Below are 16,306 nucleotides of genomic sequence, written 5' to 3'. Positions count from 1 at the left end.
TTTGTAGTTACTACGGTTATCGACACGTTGTAGATAACTGTGACATTTAATTATTTGATCTGCCCTTTAATATCGAGAACAATAACTTTGAAAATATTTTCATATCTGTTATTCAATTGAAAATTAGATCATCACTCGAAAAGTAATTGTTTTATATTTTGAAAAAAAATTTGCATTTCAAAAAAAGCAAAAACATTTGTATTATGTAACAAAAATCATATTGGAAAATATGTTGTTTTGAAAGCGTCTCTTAATCATTGCTATATTCGCTATGCTCAGTTTGCATAGTCTCTCTATTAATTTTTATACAATCATAAAAGATTTTATTGATTTAATTTCAAGAAATACAGTTCGCATTGCGATAGAACAAGTTTCAAAGTGTTTTATGTGTTCGATATTATGGCTCGAGGGGAAATATTAACATAAAAATGTTAAATGCGTATCAACATAGGCAAAAAAGACAACATGTCAATTTGTAATAAGTAATGACTATTATTAATTAATCTTACATTTAATTAATCTCTTACTACTAATTTTTAATAATTATAAGCTTCAGTATATTATAGAGCTTTGATTTTAAGAAAACAAAAATATTCAATGTCAAATGTACTTTTAAACAAATGTAATAGAGTGGAATTTTAAAAACAAAACAAAACATCGATTTTCATTGCTTCGCATTATTTTTGTATGATTTTATAACTCATTAATAATACCTTTTATTTATTCTATTTTTTTTTTTTAATACATTCACTTTTAAAACAACATTTTTTGTAAATGAATTTATATAAATAGTAGTAGAGCAGTAACTATTTTAAAAATTTAGTAAAAATGTTTTGTTTTAAATTTATGCTGATTGATGATGAAAATCTAAATGAATATCTAAGAATCATACCAATTGAAATATTTGGTACAGAACATATTTTACTCTGTTCTTATTATTTCTCATTCATCCATAACACAAAAATAATGATTAAATAAAATAAATTAAAATATTGATTAAAATACATCCCAGCAATTCTTTGCCGAGATATTGTTGGAATTTAATAACTCGTATATCATTGTATTACAATACAATGTATCACATTAAGAATGTTAAGAAACAAAAAATATTTAACCTGAAAAAAAGAATAAAATATAAAATAGTAATTGTTTTAATTATTTCTGTGACTTATTTTATTAATATTAACGGTTAATTATAAATGTTACACTATTGTTTATAACTTATTAAAAAATAAGCCCACGCTATATAAAAATTATATTAAAATTATCGATTGTATACAATACAGAACGAATTTCGACCATATTAATACATTAATAGATTTGTATATAAACAATAATTATGACAAATTTGAACACCTTCTAAAGCTATATAGTTATCTTTTTTATATAAGTATAATATTACTTAACATTTTATTTACATGTTGTGGCAATAGTTTTGAGAATAATTAATATTACAAAGACAAATTTTACATTTCCGACAAAACATTTAGTCGTTTTTTACACCTAGTCACACAAACAATGTAACATAGAATACAAAAATAATATTTCTACTCCAATTAATTGCCTAAAAAAAATGTGATTATAGAAGTACGATCGAGAAATTATATAATGTATAAAATAGCTTCTTGAAAATATATTTTCCCTTAAAGGGCACCACTTAAAAATCATAATTTATTTTCAAACAAAATTACAATGTTATTACAGTTCAAACAATATTTGATTTTTTTTAAATAAATAAAATTATATAAAAAAATCATTTGAAGAACATTCAACATTTAAACTAATGTTTTTGATTTAAATGAAAATTATAAAATATCGAGTAATTGCTACCAAATGAGACTATTTTATTTTTTACAAAACCGATCTAATGTAATGTTATATGTACATTCATACAAAAATGTGGCCAGGGTAAAAATAATAGAATTGAAAAAATTAATGTCACATGCCACTTTTATAAATTGAATAACGTTGGCTCGTGTAATGTATACTTGGCTCGGAATCAGAAAATCATTAGATATTTATCACACGACGTTGTAAATTCTAGTTTTGTGGCATTTTTATACATGTGTATAAATAATTTTACTTGGTTCCATAAATTAAAAACAAAGTCAATAACATCTGTCTGTCTATCGTTATACACGAAAATATGCTTAGGTCACTAAATTTTTTAATTATAATTCATACAAATATATCATTCTTCACACGACTTGTATTATTTACGCGTTTAGCTGGATATATAAATATTAGTTAACGATTAGAGTAAAATAATCAAAAACAAACAACAAAATAAAACGGTATTATATTAAAACATAAGTATCAGACGTATTAAAAAGTGAAATTTCAAATAATAATAAGCCATTTAAATTTATAAATGTGCATATGAAAATCAAATGGATATTTATTTATTATTTCTAATAATTGTTTGTATTTTTAAGATTAATATATTAGCGTAAATTGAATATCTTTAAAAATAAAAGATTGAAATCCGTCTTCCTAATTTCATTTTAATTGATAAACTTGGGATTGTATGTAAAATTATATAATTAACGCTAACGGATTATTTTAGATTTAAAATTGATACATTATAAATAATAAAAACTCAAAAAATAAAAATTCAAATTCTGTAGTATTAATATAACTTTATATAAATATAAAGTAAAAATTCTAGGAACGAATGTTTCTTTGATCATACAGGTACTTGATATATATGAAAATTATGGAAAACTTGTGCTTAACAAGATTTATATCAAAAATACAATTAACAGGAAATGACATTTTCCCTCAAATAATTAAACTTTTATTCATTTTAGCTTATGGAAAGCGTGGACAATACAGTAATGGGATAAAAGTAGTAATTTATTTCATAGGTATTAAAAAAAAAGAAGTGATGTTAAAGTGCTAAAAAGTTTCGGTACACCAAGCTAAAACCGTAAATAATATTTTACAATTATAAATAAATAATTTTAATAACAATGTATTTTTCTCGTCTAAAAAAAATATTAATATTTGCTGTCAATAATCAACATTGTTGATACCACAGTGACAAGTGGTTTACTGTAGTTGCATCGTTACCCAAGTGACTAATCTAGGATGAACTAAACCTCCAATCTCGCAGTTAACTGTACGCGTCTCCCCATTAACTACAAATAGTGCTTTATCAGCAGGAGTAACCATGTAGTGACCAAATATTCCAGACGCAGCAATCGGTCGGTTAGGGTTACCCCATTGAGCCAATGATTGTTTCATTGCTTTACCAACTCCAGTTATCATTTCTACTTTGCCTGGAAATATATATATTATCTTACGTAAATAAATCATAAATTATTCAAATATATATTTTAGAGGACGAAAGGGTTATACCTAAAATATAATCCATCATTACAAGTAATGTTACCAAAATAAAAAAAGTACTAATGACCAAATTAATTTTAAGCTTACTTATGTAGATCAATAAAGATAACTTATTTGAATTTTAATATTTATCTATAACACTACATAAAAGTAAATATATTAATGATTATTAATTAATGCAATTATTAATTTATTAAATGTTAGTGTGATATTATTTTAAATTACTTTAGGTTATTTTTAATCAAAATGCTTCAATTGCATGTAATTTTTTGAATACAAAAAGCGATAAGATAATTATATTTTAATAATATATTATTTTTATTTGAAAATTTTATTAACATTGAAAACAAAAAAGCAAGAATTCCATGAAAAACATTTTAAATGATATATTAGCTATAAGATGTTGTCGTTTATGGCACAATGTGATACCAGTATAAAATTATAACTAAAAAATAATAAATATAAAATTCTGAAAACTTTTTAATGACTTTCAAATCTAAAAACATTTAAACGTGGAAATTTTAAATGGAATAAAAAAATGTTTTTAATAATTTCATGTGTACGAGGTGTGTTAAAAAAATTAACGGAATTTTCATTTTTTGAAAATAATATTTATTTATTCATCTACATTAATGTTGTCCACTTCAATCAAGTCCCCATTAGATATTATGCACTTGTGCCAACGTTTCTTCTATTCCTCGAAACACTTTATAAACTCAATCTTTGGGATAGCCTTCAGCGGTGCACTTTTAATGTCATCTATGATTGTAAAACAATGACTCTTTAAAGATCTCTTTATTTTTGGAATTAGAAAAAAAAAGTCACATGGAATCACGTCTGGCGAATATGCATCATTATAGTATTGTTTTCGGTCAAAAATTCACGAACAAGCAATGAAGTGTGAGCAGGTGCATTATTGTGGTGCAAAAGCTATGAATTGTTTTGCCACAAATCCGAGCGTTTTTATCGGATTGCTTCACGAAAACGGCGTTGAACTTGTAGGTAGTACTCCTTATTGACTGTTTGACCTTGTAGCAAGAATTCATGATGTATTATGCCATTAAAATCAAAGAACACAGTGAGCATAGCCTTCACAGTCGATCGTACTTGTTGAGCCTTTTTCAGTCTTGGCGATCAGAATGTCTCCACTAGGAAAATTGAGCCTTAGTTTTTAAGTGACTCCTAAGCAAATTTCATTCACCGCAATTTTTGGTCAAAATTCAACAAATTTTGCGCTACGCGTTTCATACCCAAAACATTCGCAAAAAAATTTCATGGCATAAACCAATCGATATTCTAACATCATCAGTGACTTCTCTGATTGTAATTCGGCAATCGTTCATAAGCATTTTTCAATTTTTCATTGGTTGTCGATGTGCTGGGGCTTCCGTCATTTTCAACGTCTTCAAGGCCATCTTGGAAACGCATATACCATTTGTAAACCATTGTTTTACTCATGAGAGATTCACCATAAATATTTGTTAAAATTTCACACACTTTGTTACATTTTATTTCATATTTACTCGAAATTTTATATAAATCATTTGATCCATTTTTTTAACAAACAATAATCGCCGTACTCATAAAAACACGTCTAACCTTAGCGGCTGCCACTGACAAAGTAAAGAATGAATCCAGCTGAAAATTTTATCATACTTCAGAGACATGCCCACCAACATTATGAAAAAAAATTTTAATAATCAGTTTCTTCAAACCCGCAAAATTTAAAAATTCCTGTTATTTTCTGAACATACCTCGTAAATAGTAGTTCAAGCAAAATTTTAAAGAAAAAATATACATGTATACTTAAAAGTATAAAAAAATTGACATTATTTTAGATGAATTATATTAAACCTTATAAATTCTGATAAAATATAATCACCATTTGAAAGGTTCAAAAATAGTATGTCTTCTTTATCAGTCGCACTTGCATATAAGTCATATCCATGGGTAGTTCTCGATGGATAAAACGCAATTCCGCTAATCATTAGAGTTGTTTTAACGTCAAATGAGAATTTCAGTCCAGACTCTACGAATGAATTAAAAATTATAAATTAAATAGCAATGATTTATTAAAAAAATATCTAGTCAGAAAAATATTCAATAAAAAGTTACCCAAAACTTTTTGCACAATTAGAGTCACTCCATCTGGAGCTCTGTCAATAGATACAACAATTCTGCTATCAGGTGAAACAAGTGGGCTTCCTCGGACCGTAGGCTTTTGATAGACTATAGTGTCAGTTAAGTAGTCTAAGATCACTTGACCCGTAGAGTGTCCGGTACCTGGTTCTTCACATTCTATGATGACAAATCCATCTACACAATTTGACCAAAATACATTAAAAAAAAAAATGAGTAATGAATATTACGTATCTACGCTCGACAAAATATGTTTTTAATAAATTTAAAAAAATATACTGACATAATGATGAAAATTGAAGATTTCTAGGAACACAATTGTATGGTGAAAGGTCAATGCTTCGTAAGTAACGCATGTTAGCCAAATCTAATTTATAAAGTCCTCTTTGATTAGCATGGCTTACATATCCATATTTAAACCAGTGATTTAAATCCTAAAACAGTAAGTTTCGACAAATTTCGAATGTGTTTTACTATAGTTAAATAGCTTTATACTTATATAAAGCAGTTTGATGTGCAAAGTGATGAGATAAAAATTGTTTACAACACTTACCTGTGCTTTAGGCATAAATAAATTTCTGACTAAATCAAATTGTCCATCAATTGGTTCTGGGTGAACAGTGTGATGTTTTCTCTTCTGTGATGCGTCTCTTATCACTTGTATTGTCTTCACGCCATCGTTGTATACGCTTCTCCAATTTAACACCCAAACTTGGTCTAGATGAGCGACATAATGTAATTCAACAGGGTATTTATCAGTAACTACTACCTGTAAAGTTACCATAATATTTAAACATCATAATTATGAGTTTAAATAGTCAGACTTACGTCTACGACGACCATTTGGATCTTACTGATGACAAGTACACGGTCATTAAGAGGTTGGGATACATATACGTATCGGTTGGCCACATTAATGGCTTGGCCCCAACTACAATTAACTCCCTTATTTCCACATACATATTCTTGAGTACCTGGTATTATATCAGTTGACTGGATTTGATGGTATAAACGACATGCTGTTGGTTCGTATACAGAAATTCCCCAATCGTGAAAAGCGAAAAATCGTCTTTCTTCTTTTGGTGCGGCTAATAAAACAATTTAAACATTTAAATATTAAGTAAAAATATAATAATATTATGAGTAATATTTACTAGGTGTTAAGACTTCTTGAACTATTAATGATGATATGTCTCTGGTAACTCCCCCAGTATTGGAAGCCTGGCACATGTACGCACCGGTATCAGCGTAGTCTATATTTTCTATACTCAATTCGGTTCCATTACCAACGACTTGATACTTATGAACTAAATCTAACTTAAGACGATCTTCATTTTTCAACCAAACGACCTAAAAAAAAACGTGTTAAAAGAAAAAAATATTTTTAATTCCAATAAAATGTTTCAAACATTACCTCCGGAAAAGGTTCACCTATAACATGACAAAACATCGAGGTCTTCTCACTAGGTCTACGTGATTGAATTCTAGGAGTCACTTTGACTTCAGGTATAGCTAAAAAAAATATATAAACATAGAAAAATTTTTATTTCATAATTATTAAATGGTTTTATCTTACTGTGAACGGATAAAACATGAGTTTGGGTTACTTCAGAATTTCTGAGCGATCTGCACGTGTAATTTCCTGCGTGTACTAACTGCACATTTGTTAAATATAAAGACCCATCACTGAATACTCTTAGATCCTCATCACCTAAAGCAGTTAAATCGGCCGAGTACCGTTTCCAAATTATTGGCGGCGGGGGATTGCCATTGACATCACATCGAATTTCTACATTATCTCCGACTTTAGCGGATATTCTATTCACTTCCAGAGCTTTTTCTAAAGTCACTACAGACAAGCCTAAATAGATATTACGGAAATTAAGTTCATATGTTCCGAGTAAAGTATTAGTATGGTTGGTTGATCAAAGTAAATCTATTTAACGTAGTGACTAGTGTGTAATAGATAAATTGATATACGAATTCTTTTAGAATGGTAAACGACAGTAATACATAATATGATTTTTTGTTCATATTTAAATTTAACAAAGTATATTTTTATATAATATTAAAGCTTACTATATAACTTGCTGAAGGCTGCATAGAATTCATTCAAACCGAGACGGCCATCTTTATCCATATCTTCAAAAATAATCATATCTGACAAAACGCAAACATTGGATAAAGCTTTTAATTTTTCTTGTTTGTTGACCTAAATGTTAAATATAATTATTAAACTACATAATTTGATTTGAAAAATACCAAAATATTGGCAATAATTCACACTATAAGAAATGTAAAATCAATTTTTTACACATAATTTATACATATTTGACTAATTATTATTATACATTTAGTCAAATTTCATAATCCTTAACCATATTTTTTGTTAATCTCAATGTCAGATAGTTAATTGAGTGTTAACAAACATTTTGGGCTAACTGTGGCCCAAATTTTTTTATATTATAATATTTCCAAGTAAATGAATTAATCTTAACTACGTTTGAAAAATTATTTAGGAAAATCATGAAATCACTATAATTGAATTTAAAATTTGAAATTCCGTAACTTTTATGTTGTATACTTAATTTTAAATTATTCACATTAATTTCAATTGTGAAATTTTCCAATTATTGGAATAAAATTAATTACATTACATTTATTTGAAGTATAAAAAATGTATTTTTATTGTTCACTGTTGTTGTTATTGTTTATTTATATACAAATTACTTTAATCATTATGCCAGCTAAGAAATTAAATATGAAAATACTTTTTTGGGAAATGGAAATTTATTTTTTGAATCTTGTATAAATAGTTTTTTTAACAACATAAAAGTTGGAACAAGTTTTTTTATAAAAGTTTATACTTAATGGGTTTCACTAGAAGGTATGATAATAAGAAAAAAATGTAATGCCAATCTGCCAAAAAAATTGTAAAACAGTTTAAACTAAAATATCTAATATGACTTGTAATATTATTTATTATTTTTTAATAAATTTATGATTTCGTTAGTAATTTAAATCAGAAATATTTTCTATAAATACAGATGAGGACCTAAAAGATGAAAATTTCCTACAATTATTTCTAAAATATGTTTAATTTGCATTTTTAAGGTCCTAAATTGTTTTACTGATAATTGCACAAATATTAGAAACCCCTTAAGTAAAAATAAAAACATCACAAACAATTGATTATTTAACTACGGAGATATATGTTTTTTGTGGAACTCGTAAAACATAGTTAATAAAATTAGTGTTATTCGTTAATCAGGTTTATAAGAAGCCATATAAATAACACTATAAATCAATATATTGTGACCTTTAAAACACGAAATCAGTTATTCATATAATGTCATATTGTACGAGTATTAATATAAGAGTAAGTAATTCAGACAACAAAGAGTATCATTGTATACCTTGACAAGTTCATCTCGTTGTAAAAATCCATTGCCATCCAAATCTAAATACTTAAAAAGCGCATTTGAAATATATTCTTTACCGCCATTCCAACTTTTTTCATACATTAATTTGGCATGATTGATGAGAAGTAAATTGTCCTAAAAAAAAAAAAATAAGATTTATTGGACATAATTTTTGTTCATAGAATTAGGAACATTGTTCAGATTCTACAATTTAACTTTTTATATTAATATATTAACGAGAAGAATGTGTAACAATAAAAAAAAATATAACTTTTTTGATGCAACGTAGTGAAAATCCCGTGTATTATAAGATTTTCTCTTGCATTTACCTGATTTTTTTATTTTAAAAATTCTTATTACCATAAGACTTCATATAGTAAACCCATAGGCGTTATAGCTTCAAAATGAGTCGTATACTTAGTGACATTGCGTGGCCCATTACGGGAGGAATAGGGCTTTTTGTAAACATAATTTATATAGGTATCACTATAGAGTAAAGACGGTCTAGAAGGGATGCTATCCCAGAAGTACAATAAATCCTGACCGCTGGCATTAATTTCTGCGGTTGAACCCCCTTTTAATTGTACAAGAAACATTTATTATCATTTTATGTGTTTTATGTCAAAAAACCACAAAGGCGCATGTTGAGTACGCACAAAAATAGTTTAAAAATGAATTATTAATAAGACAGATTATTATATTTTAATAAAGAAAAATATTTTTATGACAATTGATTTAAATTTTACATAATTAATAAGATTGTCTAGTCTACAAAGTAAATATTTTCATTCGTTTTTTACACCAAACTTCCATTTCCATTAAATATCAGAATTTTTTTGTAAGAAAAATTAAATGACATATTACTAATGTATCTATTAGTATTCTATTCAGATTGTCATGATGATAAATTTCCAAAATTATTATAAAAAAAAGTACTGCGGACAGTCTTCATACGTTATGTCCCTGCATTAAATCATACTTTGAGTTCCGACTTATATATAAATGACATAAAATCTGCTCTCCACGACATTGAGCATTATCTATATGCAATTCTCGAAAGTTATGGAAAAAATACACTTTTATTTTTACTTCCATAAAATTGTATTATGTATCGTATTTTATTGTTAAATACATATATTACATTTTTCGATTTTCCAAAACAGCAATTGAAATAAAAATAAAAGGTCTAATATTGGGAAAATTGTGGAGTCGTAAAATGTTGTAAGCTATATAAATTTTGCCACTAATTGTTAAAATTAATTGCACTTAACTGAGCTTTAATTGAGACTACCTAATCTTACAGACGAGTATGTTAGTAATGTTGAAATAGGTTTATGATGATAAAATATAGTAAGCTCATAAATAGTGAAGCTTACTAAAACATAAATAGTTAACTTTATTTAATTAAAATAAAAATTTGCCATTTCTTAAAAAATCTATACGATACATTTCTTTTAAACATTTCGACTATAGTTAACAAACAAATTTATTGAATTTATTTAAAAAATCATGATTTAAACTCTTGGGCATTACCATCTAAGGCTCTAAAGATCAAGACTCGATGATAGTATATGTTAGTGAATATTTTTTCAAATTATTTTAAAATAAATAATATATACTTTATAATTTACCTTCATGATTTCGTATTGAGATGAATCGCATTTTTTCACTTTTTTAGTTTTGTCTTCTGTTTCTACTGTATTGTCTTCAACTTTGGATAATACACGGACATTTTTCTCTTTTGATGCTTAAATAGTAAAACAAAAATTGGATTAGGAAATTATAAATAAATGGACAACAATACAACAATATTATTATTTAAACTGGACTCTTAACTACACATCAATACAATCACTTTTATAAACTTTTGATACTTGACTTAATTTAATCAGTATACTATCAAATTGTTTTCGTCGTCGCTTTGACAAGAAAACCCCAGAAACTTTTCTATCGTATGTAATATATACATACTTAAAGAGATAATTCTTAGTTATCTAACTATTCTTTGTTATAATATGTATAGTTAAAACTTTTCTCTACATTTCCGAATTCCCTTCATTATATTTAATAAGAGTTTCATAACGGAGAAATTTATTCTCGAACTTTTGACTCTTCAGTTATCTCTTGTTGAATAGAGCACTTTTAATGCTCAAGTTTTCATATTTAGGTTTTTATAAATAAGAGAAAGAAATTTTTAGCACTTCAAATTAAATATTAATTTACCATAGAAAACTAATTTTTTTTCAACAATTAAATTTATTAATTAAAAAATATAAATAAATAATATAAATAAATGGTTTATATAAAAACTATGTATAAAAATACTATAAAAAGAACTTGAGATGAATATTTAAATTAAATTTTGAACACTTCAAAAACTTTACAAAAAAATATAATTAAATCATAAGACTACGAAATACAATTAATAACAATTTTATATTTAAAGAAGGTATAATATAAACTTTAATTAACTTACTTGATAGCATGAAACATTTGTAAGAATGATCTATTTGAATATTGACTCCCATTAGACATCCTGCTTTGTGTAATTCACATCTATTGTCATACAGTTGTCCATCAGTACCACATACCCTCCTTTTGGCTAATCCACATTTTCGTATACAAACACATCGAGCTACACCACCAACAGCTACACATTCTTCACCACGTCCACAATAGTGTACCAGACATGGATCTGAAATAATTTTTTTTTTTAGATTCATGAATATCTACACGAATTCCAATTGGTAAAATAAATTCACCATCATAAGTGCTATTTATTTTTCTATAAATTATATAAAGCATTTTATAAAATAGTTATAACTTAAAAACCACTTTTAGTCATAAAAACTGAAATATTAAAATATGAAATTTAATGAAAACTCGAGCTATTTTATAAAATAAATAAATTTTAAATTTGATAATGAATAATAAAAATTATTAATATTTTTTGGGTCGAATATAGTTAGAGAAAATGATGAGTAGGTATTATATTTAAATGTAAGTATAGAATTTAATTATTAACTCCAAAACAGCGATGGAAATAATTAATAATTTGACAACTCAAATATCTAATTATTTATTTCACTTATAAAAATATATTTAGTTTCATAGTGAGTGTTAAAACTACAGTTTAATTTTTAATGAAACTTCACATATATAAAAATTCAAACACAAATCGAATTGTTTAAAATGAACAATAAAAAAAAAAATGTAAATGAACTTCAAATTAGCTGTTTACCATCAGATGAAAATTTAAACTTAGTCCTTAACATACACTATAAAAAATAATCTTATTTTATTTACAAATATTGAACACAGTTATCAAAGTTAATTTATTTCTGAAATAACGTAACAATTTAATTGAACAAAAATAAAATAAAAGACAAATAATGGTGATAGATTCTTTTAATTTAATTTCAAAAATTTACTGCTGCTCTAGGTAAAGTAATAGAACAAAATACTTTCAAGGACTTTTATTAGATTAGTTTAAAAGGTTTTGTGTCTTGGAACGTGATTTTTGGTGTTTTCTGAACAATGATTTCCGTTAGCCATCCAGAAAAACAAAGTAAACGCATGAGGTGCGATCAAGAAGCATTATGTGTCATTTCTTTAATAATAGGTAAATCAAGATAAAACAAAGATATCTAGAGGAGTAGTCTTTAAGTCTTATACTAAAACTAAATTCAATTATTTTTGTACTGTTTTTTGATTTTTTATACCTTATACACGATTTAAATGAGCAGACAATAGTTAAATAGTTAAGGTAAACAGAGTGATACCTTAACTACGCCTTACAAAATATCATTGAAAATAATAAAGCTAATCAATATTTTAATTTTCTAAAAATAATGGATGTATTGTTGAGATGCTTTATATGAAAATTAACTTTCTGCTATCATTTCTTTATACTCTAAACTCATATCAGATTTAGATTTTCAAATTACAACGCCAATTTTTTTTTATATCATCAGATTTATTCAATTAAAAAAAAAAACGGTAGCACAGTGAGGTCGCGGCATAGTGGAGACATTGCATAGTAGGGTCCAGTATAGATTTAATCTGACAGTGATTAAAATCACTATCATAAGAAACGCTTCGATGCAAATCTGTAGATAGTGTTTAATTTTAAAAAATTGATGGATAATTGCAAAAGCAACATCAACTTCTATTAAAATAAAATACAAAACCCATAATTATCATACAAAAATAGTATATTTTTCAATATGGTAGCCATTTGCGTATAGAAGATAGGTCGTCGGGACAAATTTTTTTTTTTCATTTTGTAGTACATAAAATAAGCTTTAATTTTATATATGTTTAAAGGACGCAGTATTTCTNNAAAAAAAAAAAAAAAAAAAAAAAAAAAAACACATCATAGTAAAATTAATACCTTCTCCGCTTCGCATCGAAGCTAAAAAACTATTTAGAAATTTTTTTTCGTATAGAGCAGTTTAATAAATATTTATTATTGTTAAAATAATGATAAGTTTTTATATTTTTCATGATATTTCGTGAAATTTTATGAGATATACCTTAAATTCATTTTACCTTCAATTTAAAATTTAAACTAAAATACTAAAATTCTTCTCCTTCTTATTTTAACGTTTATGTTAAATAGTTTATTCACTTATTCAAAGATGGAATCTAATTGATTATTATATAATATTGATTTCTTACCGCATGTTACATAAATTGGTTATAAATAGATTTTAGTAAATACAATAGAAATCAATAATAATTCCTCCCTTGAGTTTCATTACACAAAATTTTACAATTCGTCAAAATACATTTAAGTTTCAACAATCAAAGGTAATACTTTACCATAAATTAGTAAAACAATGCAGTAGAAATAATAATATTACATAAAAACTACATTTTACCTAGACATATGTGTTAATTATATGCAAATGATAATGTATTGTCAATTAAAAGGATATTTGCTTTATGCGACATTATTCACACTATTTAGGAGAGCCAGAATAAATGTTGTCTTTTTTTGATTTTTAAAATAGATTATGTTTTGTAATTTTATAGATAATCCGTCAAATTTGCTTCAATGCAAAGCTGAGAAGATATCAATTTCACCTTGATATGTTTATATATATTGTTTTTTGTGTCTCACTATATTCTCTCCGGTCTCACTAAATTGATATTTTTCAATGATACACCAAAAGATCACCAATTGTATCTAGTTAAAGACATTGAATTGAAATTTTAAGAAATTTCCTTCCGTAAATTGGGAAAATTACCAAAAAATGCCATAATTAAAATCGATAAATTTGATATTTTTCAAACTTTTATTTATTTTAAACTGTCATAATTATTTAAAAAATGAATAAATCAAAACCATTTTATTTATTTTATGTATATTCTTGTTACTACACATTCTTTTTTTTTTTTTTATCTGACTCTTTACTTGATTACAAAGGCATTCAAAATAGCATCTTTTGTAGGAAACCTTTTCAACTTAACATTTGAAAATGGACTTTAAACATATGATAAATTAATACTTGTTACATATTTTAAGTTAAAAAAAAATTTGTCCCAACACCTTATCTTCTATATGTAAACAACCCTGAAGTTAAACAAAAAATGTTATATTAGTGTATAAAACACTGCTCTCATGTTTTTTTTATATTATTTACATTTTTTTCAGATCAAATTGTTATAGTCATATAGGGATGGAATGAGTACCACCTCCCATTTGACACCCCTTTTTTACAAAATAAAAATAAAATTTTTTTAACATATTAATTAACAAAACATATTAATGTTAGTTATAAATATTTTCATTGAGAATTTTTACAGATTTCAATCCATTAAGTATATAAAATGGAAGAGGCCTGCCCTTAACAAAAAAATTGTTCTATCTACCAATAGCTTATAATAAAAATCAATTTCAATTTCATGAATGAAATAATATTATATAATAAATAATTTATCGAATTAAAGAAGTTATTATTTTTTTATTTTTATAAATCCTTATTTACGATAATAAACAGATTTATCATTTTGATACGCATTTCATATAAAGATAAGAAAATATACAATTACTCTATAAATTTTTATAATTTCTGGTGAATATTATAAAACAAAATATTGTATTTTAATTTCATATCCAATTTAATTACAATAATAAATATCTATTCAAGTATTATAGTTATAAATCAAATATAGTAATCAGGAATATAATTAAGAAATTAAAATTGAAGTGCTTTTGAAATTATCTTTTATTCTAAAATATAAGCTATCTACAGGTTTTCATTGAATGGTTCTTTATGATAGTGATTTTAATTACTACCAGCGTCCCCACTGTGTTGCGAGTTTACTGAACTAGTATTTTTTTTTATAAATACGCGTTCTATTAATCTTTAAGGCAAATAAATAATTTTTAATTTTATTAATTTATGATATGTTAGTATTTTATATTAGTTTCTTTTCGTGTACTTTAAAATTAAAAAAAATTAATGAAAATTAACAATTGTTTTTTTACATACTTAATTAATATCGTTTACAACACAAAATTTAATCACTGATAACACGATTTAAAACTATGTTATCACTAAATGAAAACAATATATGGATTCGGCAATGTCTTTTACAAGACTATATAGTGTTGTTTATTGCAAAGTATTGCTTACGGAAAATAGCCTTTCAACAGACGATATATTATACATAATTTATTTTTAAGATTATATATATATCACTTATTTTATATTTTAATAGACTAATTAATCACAAATATTTTAATTAATTAGACTAAATATCCTATGACAGTAAGCTAAGAAACAGTGAAATATTTGGTAATATGAAGTATATATACTTAAGAAAATAAAATTTGTAATAACATCTAAAAAATTATAAAACAACAAAATAAATTAACTAAATGTAAATGATCAAAGAATCAGTTTAAATACATAAACAAGTTAAATACGTTTTGAATAAAAAATTTTACATCAATATAAAACATTTACTATTAATATAAATGTTATATTTAATATGTAGTACATTTTATAATTATAAAAACAATTACTTAACTACTAAGATTTTTTATTTATATTTCGATTGTCTACATAATTAGTTAATTAGCCAAAACTTTTGACAATTAAAAAAAAACTTTTTAGCAACTAGTTTTCAAACAACGTTCTGATATGTTGGATATTTTCAATATCCGCTTCAAAGATTATCAAATATCCTTTTTGGAAATTTCTGGATAAACGTTAAACGTTTAAGAGCGCACCAAAGAAAGCAAAGGAACGCATACGGGTTTACTAAGTACTCAGTGGAATTTCAACCATCTCACAAGGGACATGTGCTCGATGTCGCGTGACTATAGTTCAGAATATAAATACAAATATACCCGAGAACACAATTTGGAAAATAACGTTTGC

At 25.4% G+C, this 16,306-nt stretch overlaps 1 protein-coding gene and 1 long non-coding RNA gene across 2 annotated transcripts in view; one reads left to right on the top strand and one right to left on the bottom strand.

Annotated features, from left to right (window-relative positions):
* Positions 1 to 3: 3 nt before the first annotated feature.
* Positions 4 to 726, top strand: LOC126900173 (uncharacterized). Its single transcript, XR_007702805.1, has 2 exons — positions 4 to 482; positions 567 to 726. It is a non-coding gene; the product is annotated as an uncharacterized LOC126900173 (long non-coding RNA).
* Positions 727 to 1,176: 450 nt separating this feature from the next.
* Positions 1,177 to 16,306, bottom strand: part of LOC126900170 (follistatin-related protein 5-like) — an 88,363-nt gene continuing 73,233 nt past the window's right edge. Inside the window, exons 4-16 of the mRNA XM_050675654.1 lie at positions 11,389 to 11,607; positions 10,544 to 10,659; positions 8,907 to 9,047; positions 7,570 to 7,702; positions 7,067 to 7,351; positions 6,905 to 7,002; positions 6,645 to 6,840; positions 6,319 to 6,578; positions 6,044 to 6,259; positions 5,774 to 5,924; positions 5,467 to 5,667; positions 5,234 to 5,380; positions 1,177 to 3,281 (exon numbers count right to left, since the gene is read on the bottom strand). Of these exons, the coding sequence (XP_050531611.1) occupies positions 3,052 to 3,281; positions 5,234 to 5,380; positions 5,467 to 5,667; positions 5,774 to 5,924; positions 6,044 to 6,259; positions 6,319 to 6,578; positions 6,645 to 6,840; positions 6,905 to 7,002; positions 7,067 to 7,351; positions 7,570 to 7,702; positions 8,907 to 9,047; positions 10,544 to 10,659; positions 11,389 to 11,607 (2,393 nt within the window). The 3' untranslated portion in view covers positions 1,177 to 3,051. The remainder of the gene's footprint in view (positions 3,282 to 5,233; positions 5,381 to 5,466; positions 5,668 to 5,773; positions 5,925 to 6,043; positions 6,260 to 6,318; positions 6,579 to 6,644; positions 6,841 to 6,904; positions 7,003 to 7,066; positions 7,352 to 7,569; positions 7,703 to 8,906; positions 9,048 to 10,543; positions 10,660 to 11,388; positions 11,608 to 16,306) is intronic.

Source organism: Daktulosphaira vitifoliae, unplaced genomic scaffold (assembly GCF_025091365.1).
Source record: "Daktulosphaira vitifoliae isolate Bord-2020 unplaced genomic scaffold, ASM2509136v1 Scaffold_3, whole genome shotgun sequence".
Classification (NCBI taxonomy): Eukaryota; Metazoa; Arthropoda; class Insecta; order Hemiptera; family Phylloxeridae; genus Daktulosphaira; species Daktulosphaira vitifoliae.
The sequence above is the reverse complement of the archived record's forward strand: the minus strand, read 5'-3'. Positions and strand labels throughout refer to the sequence as shown.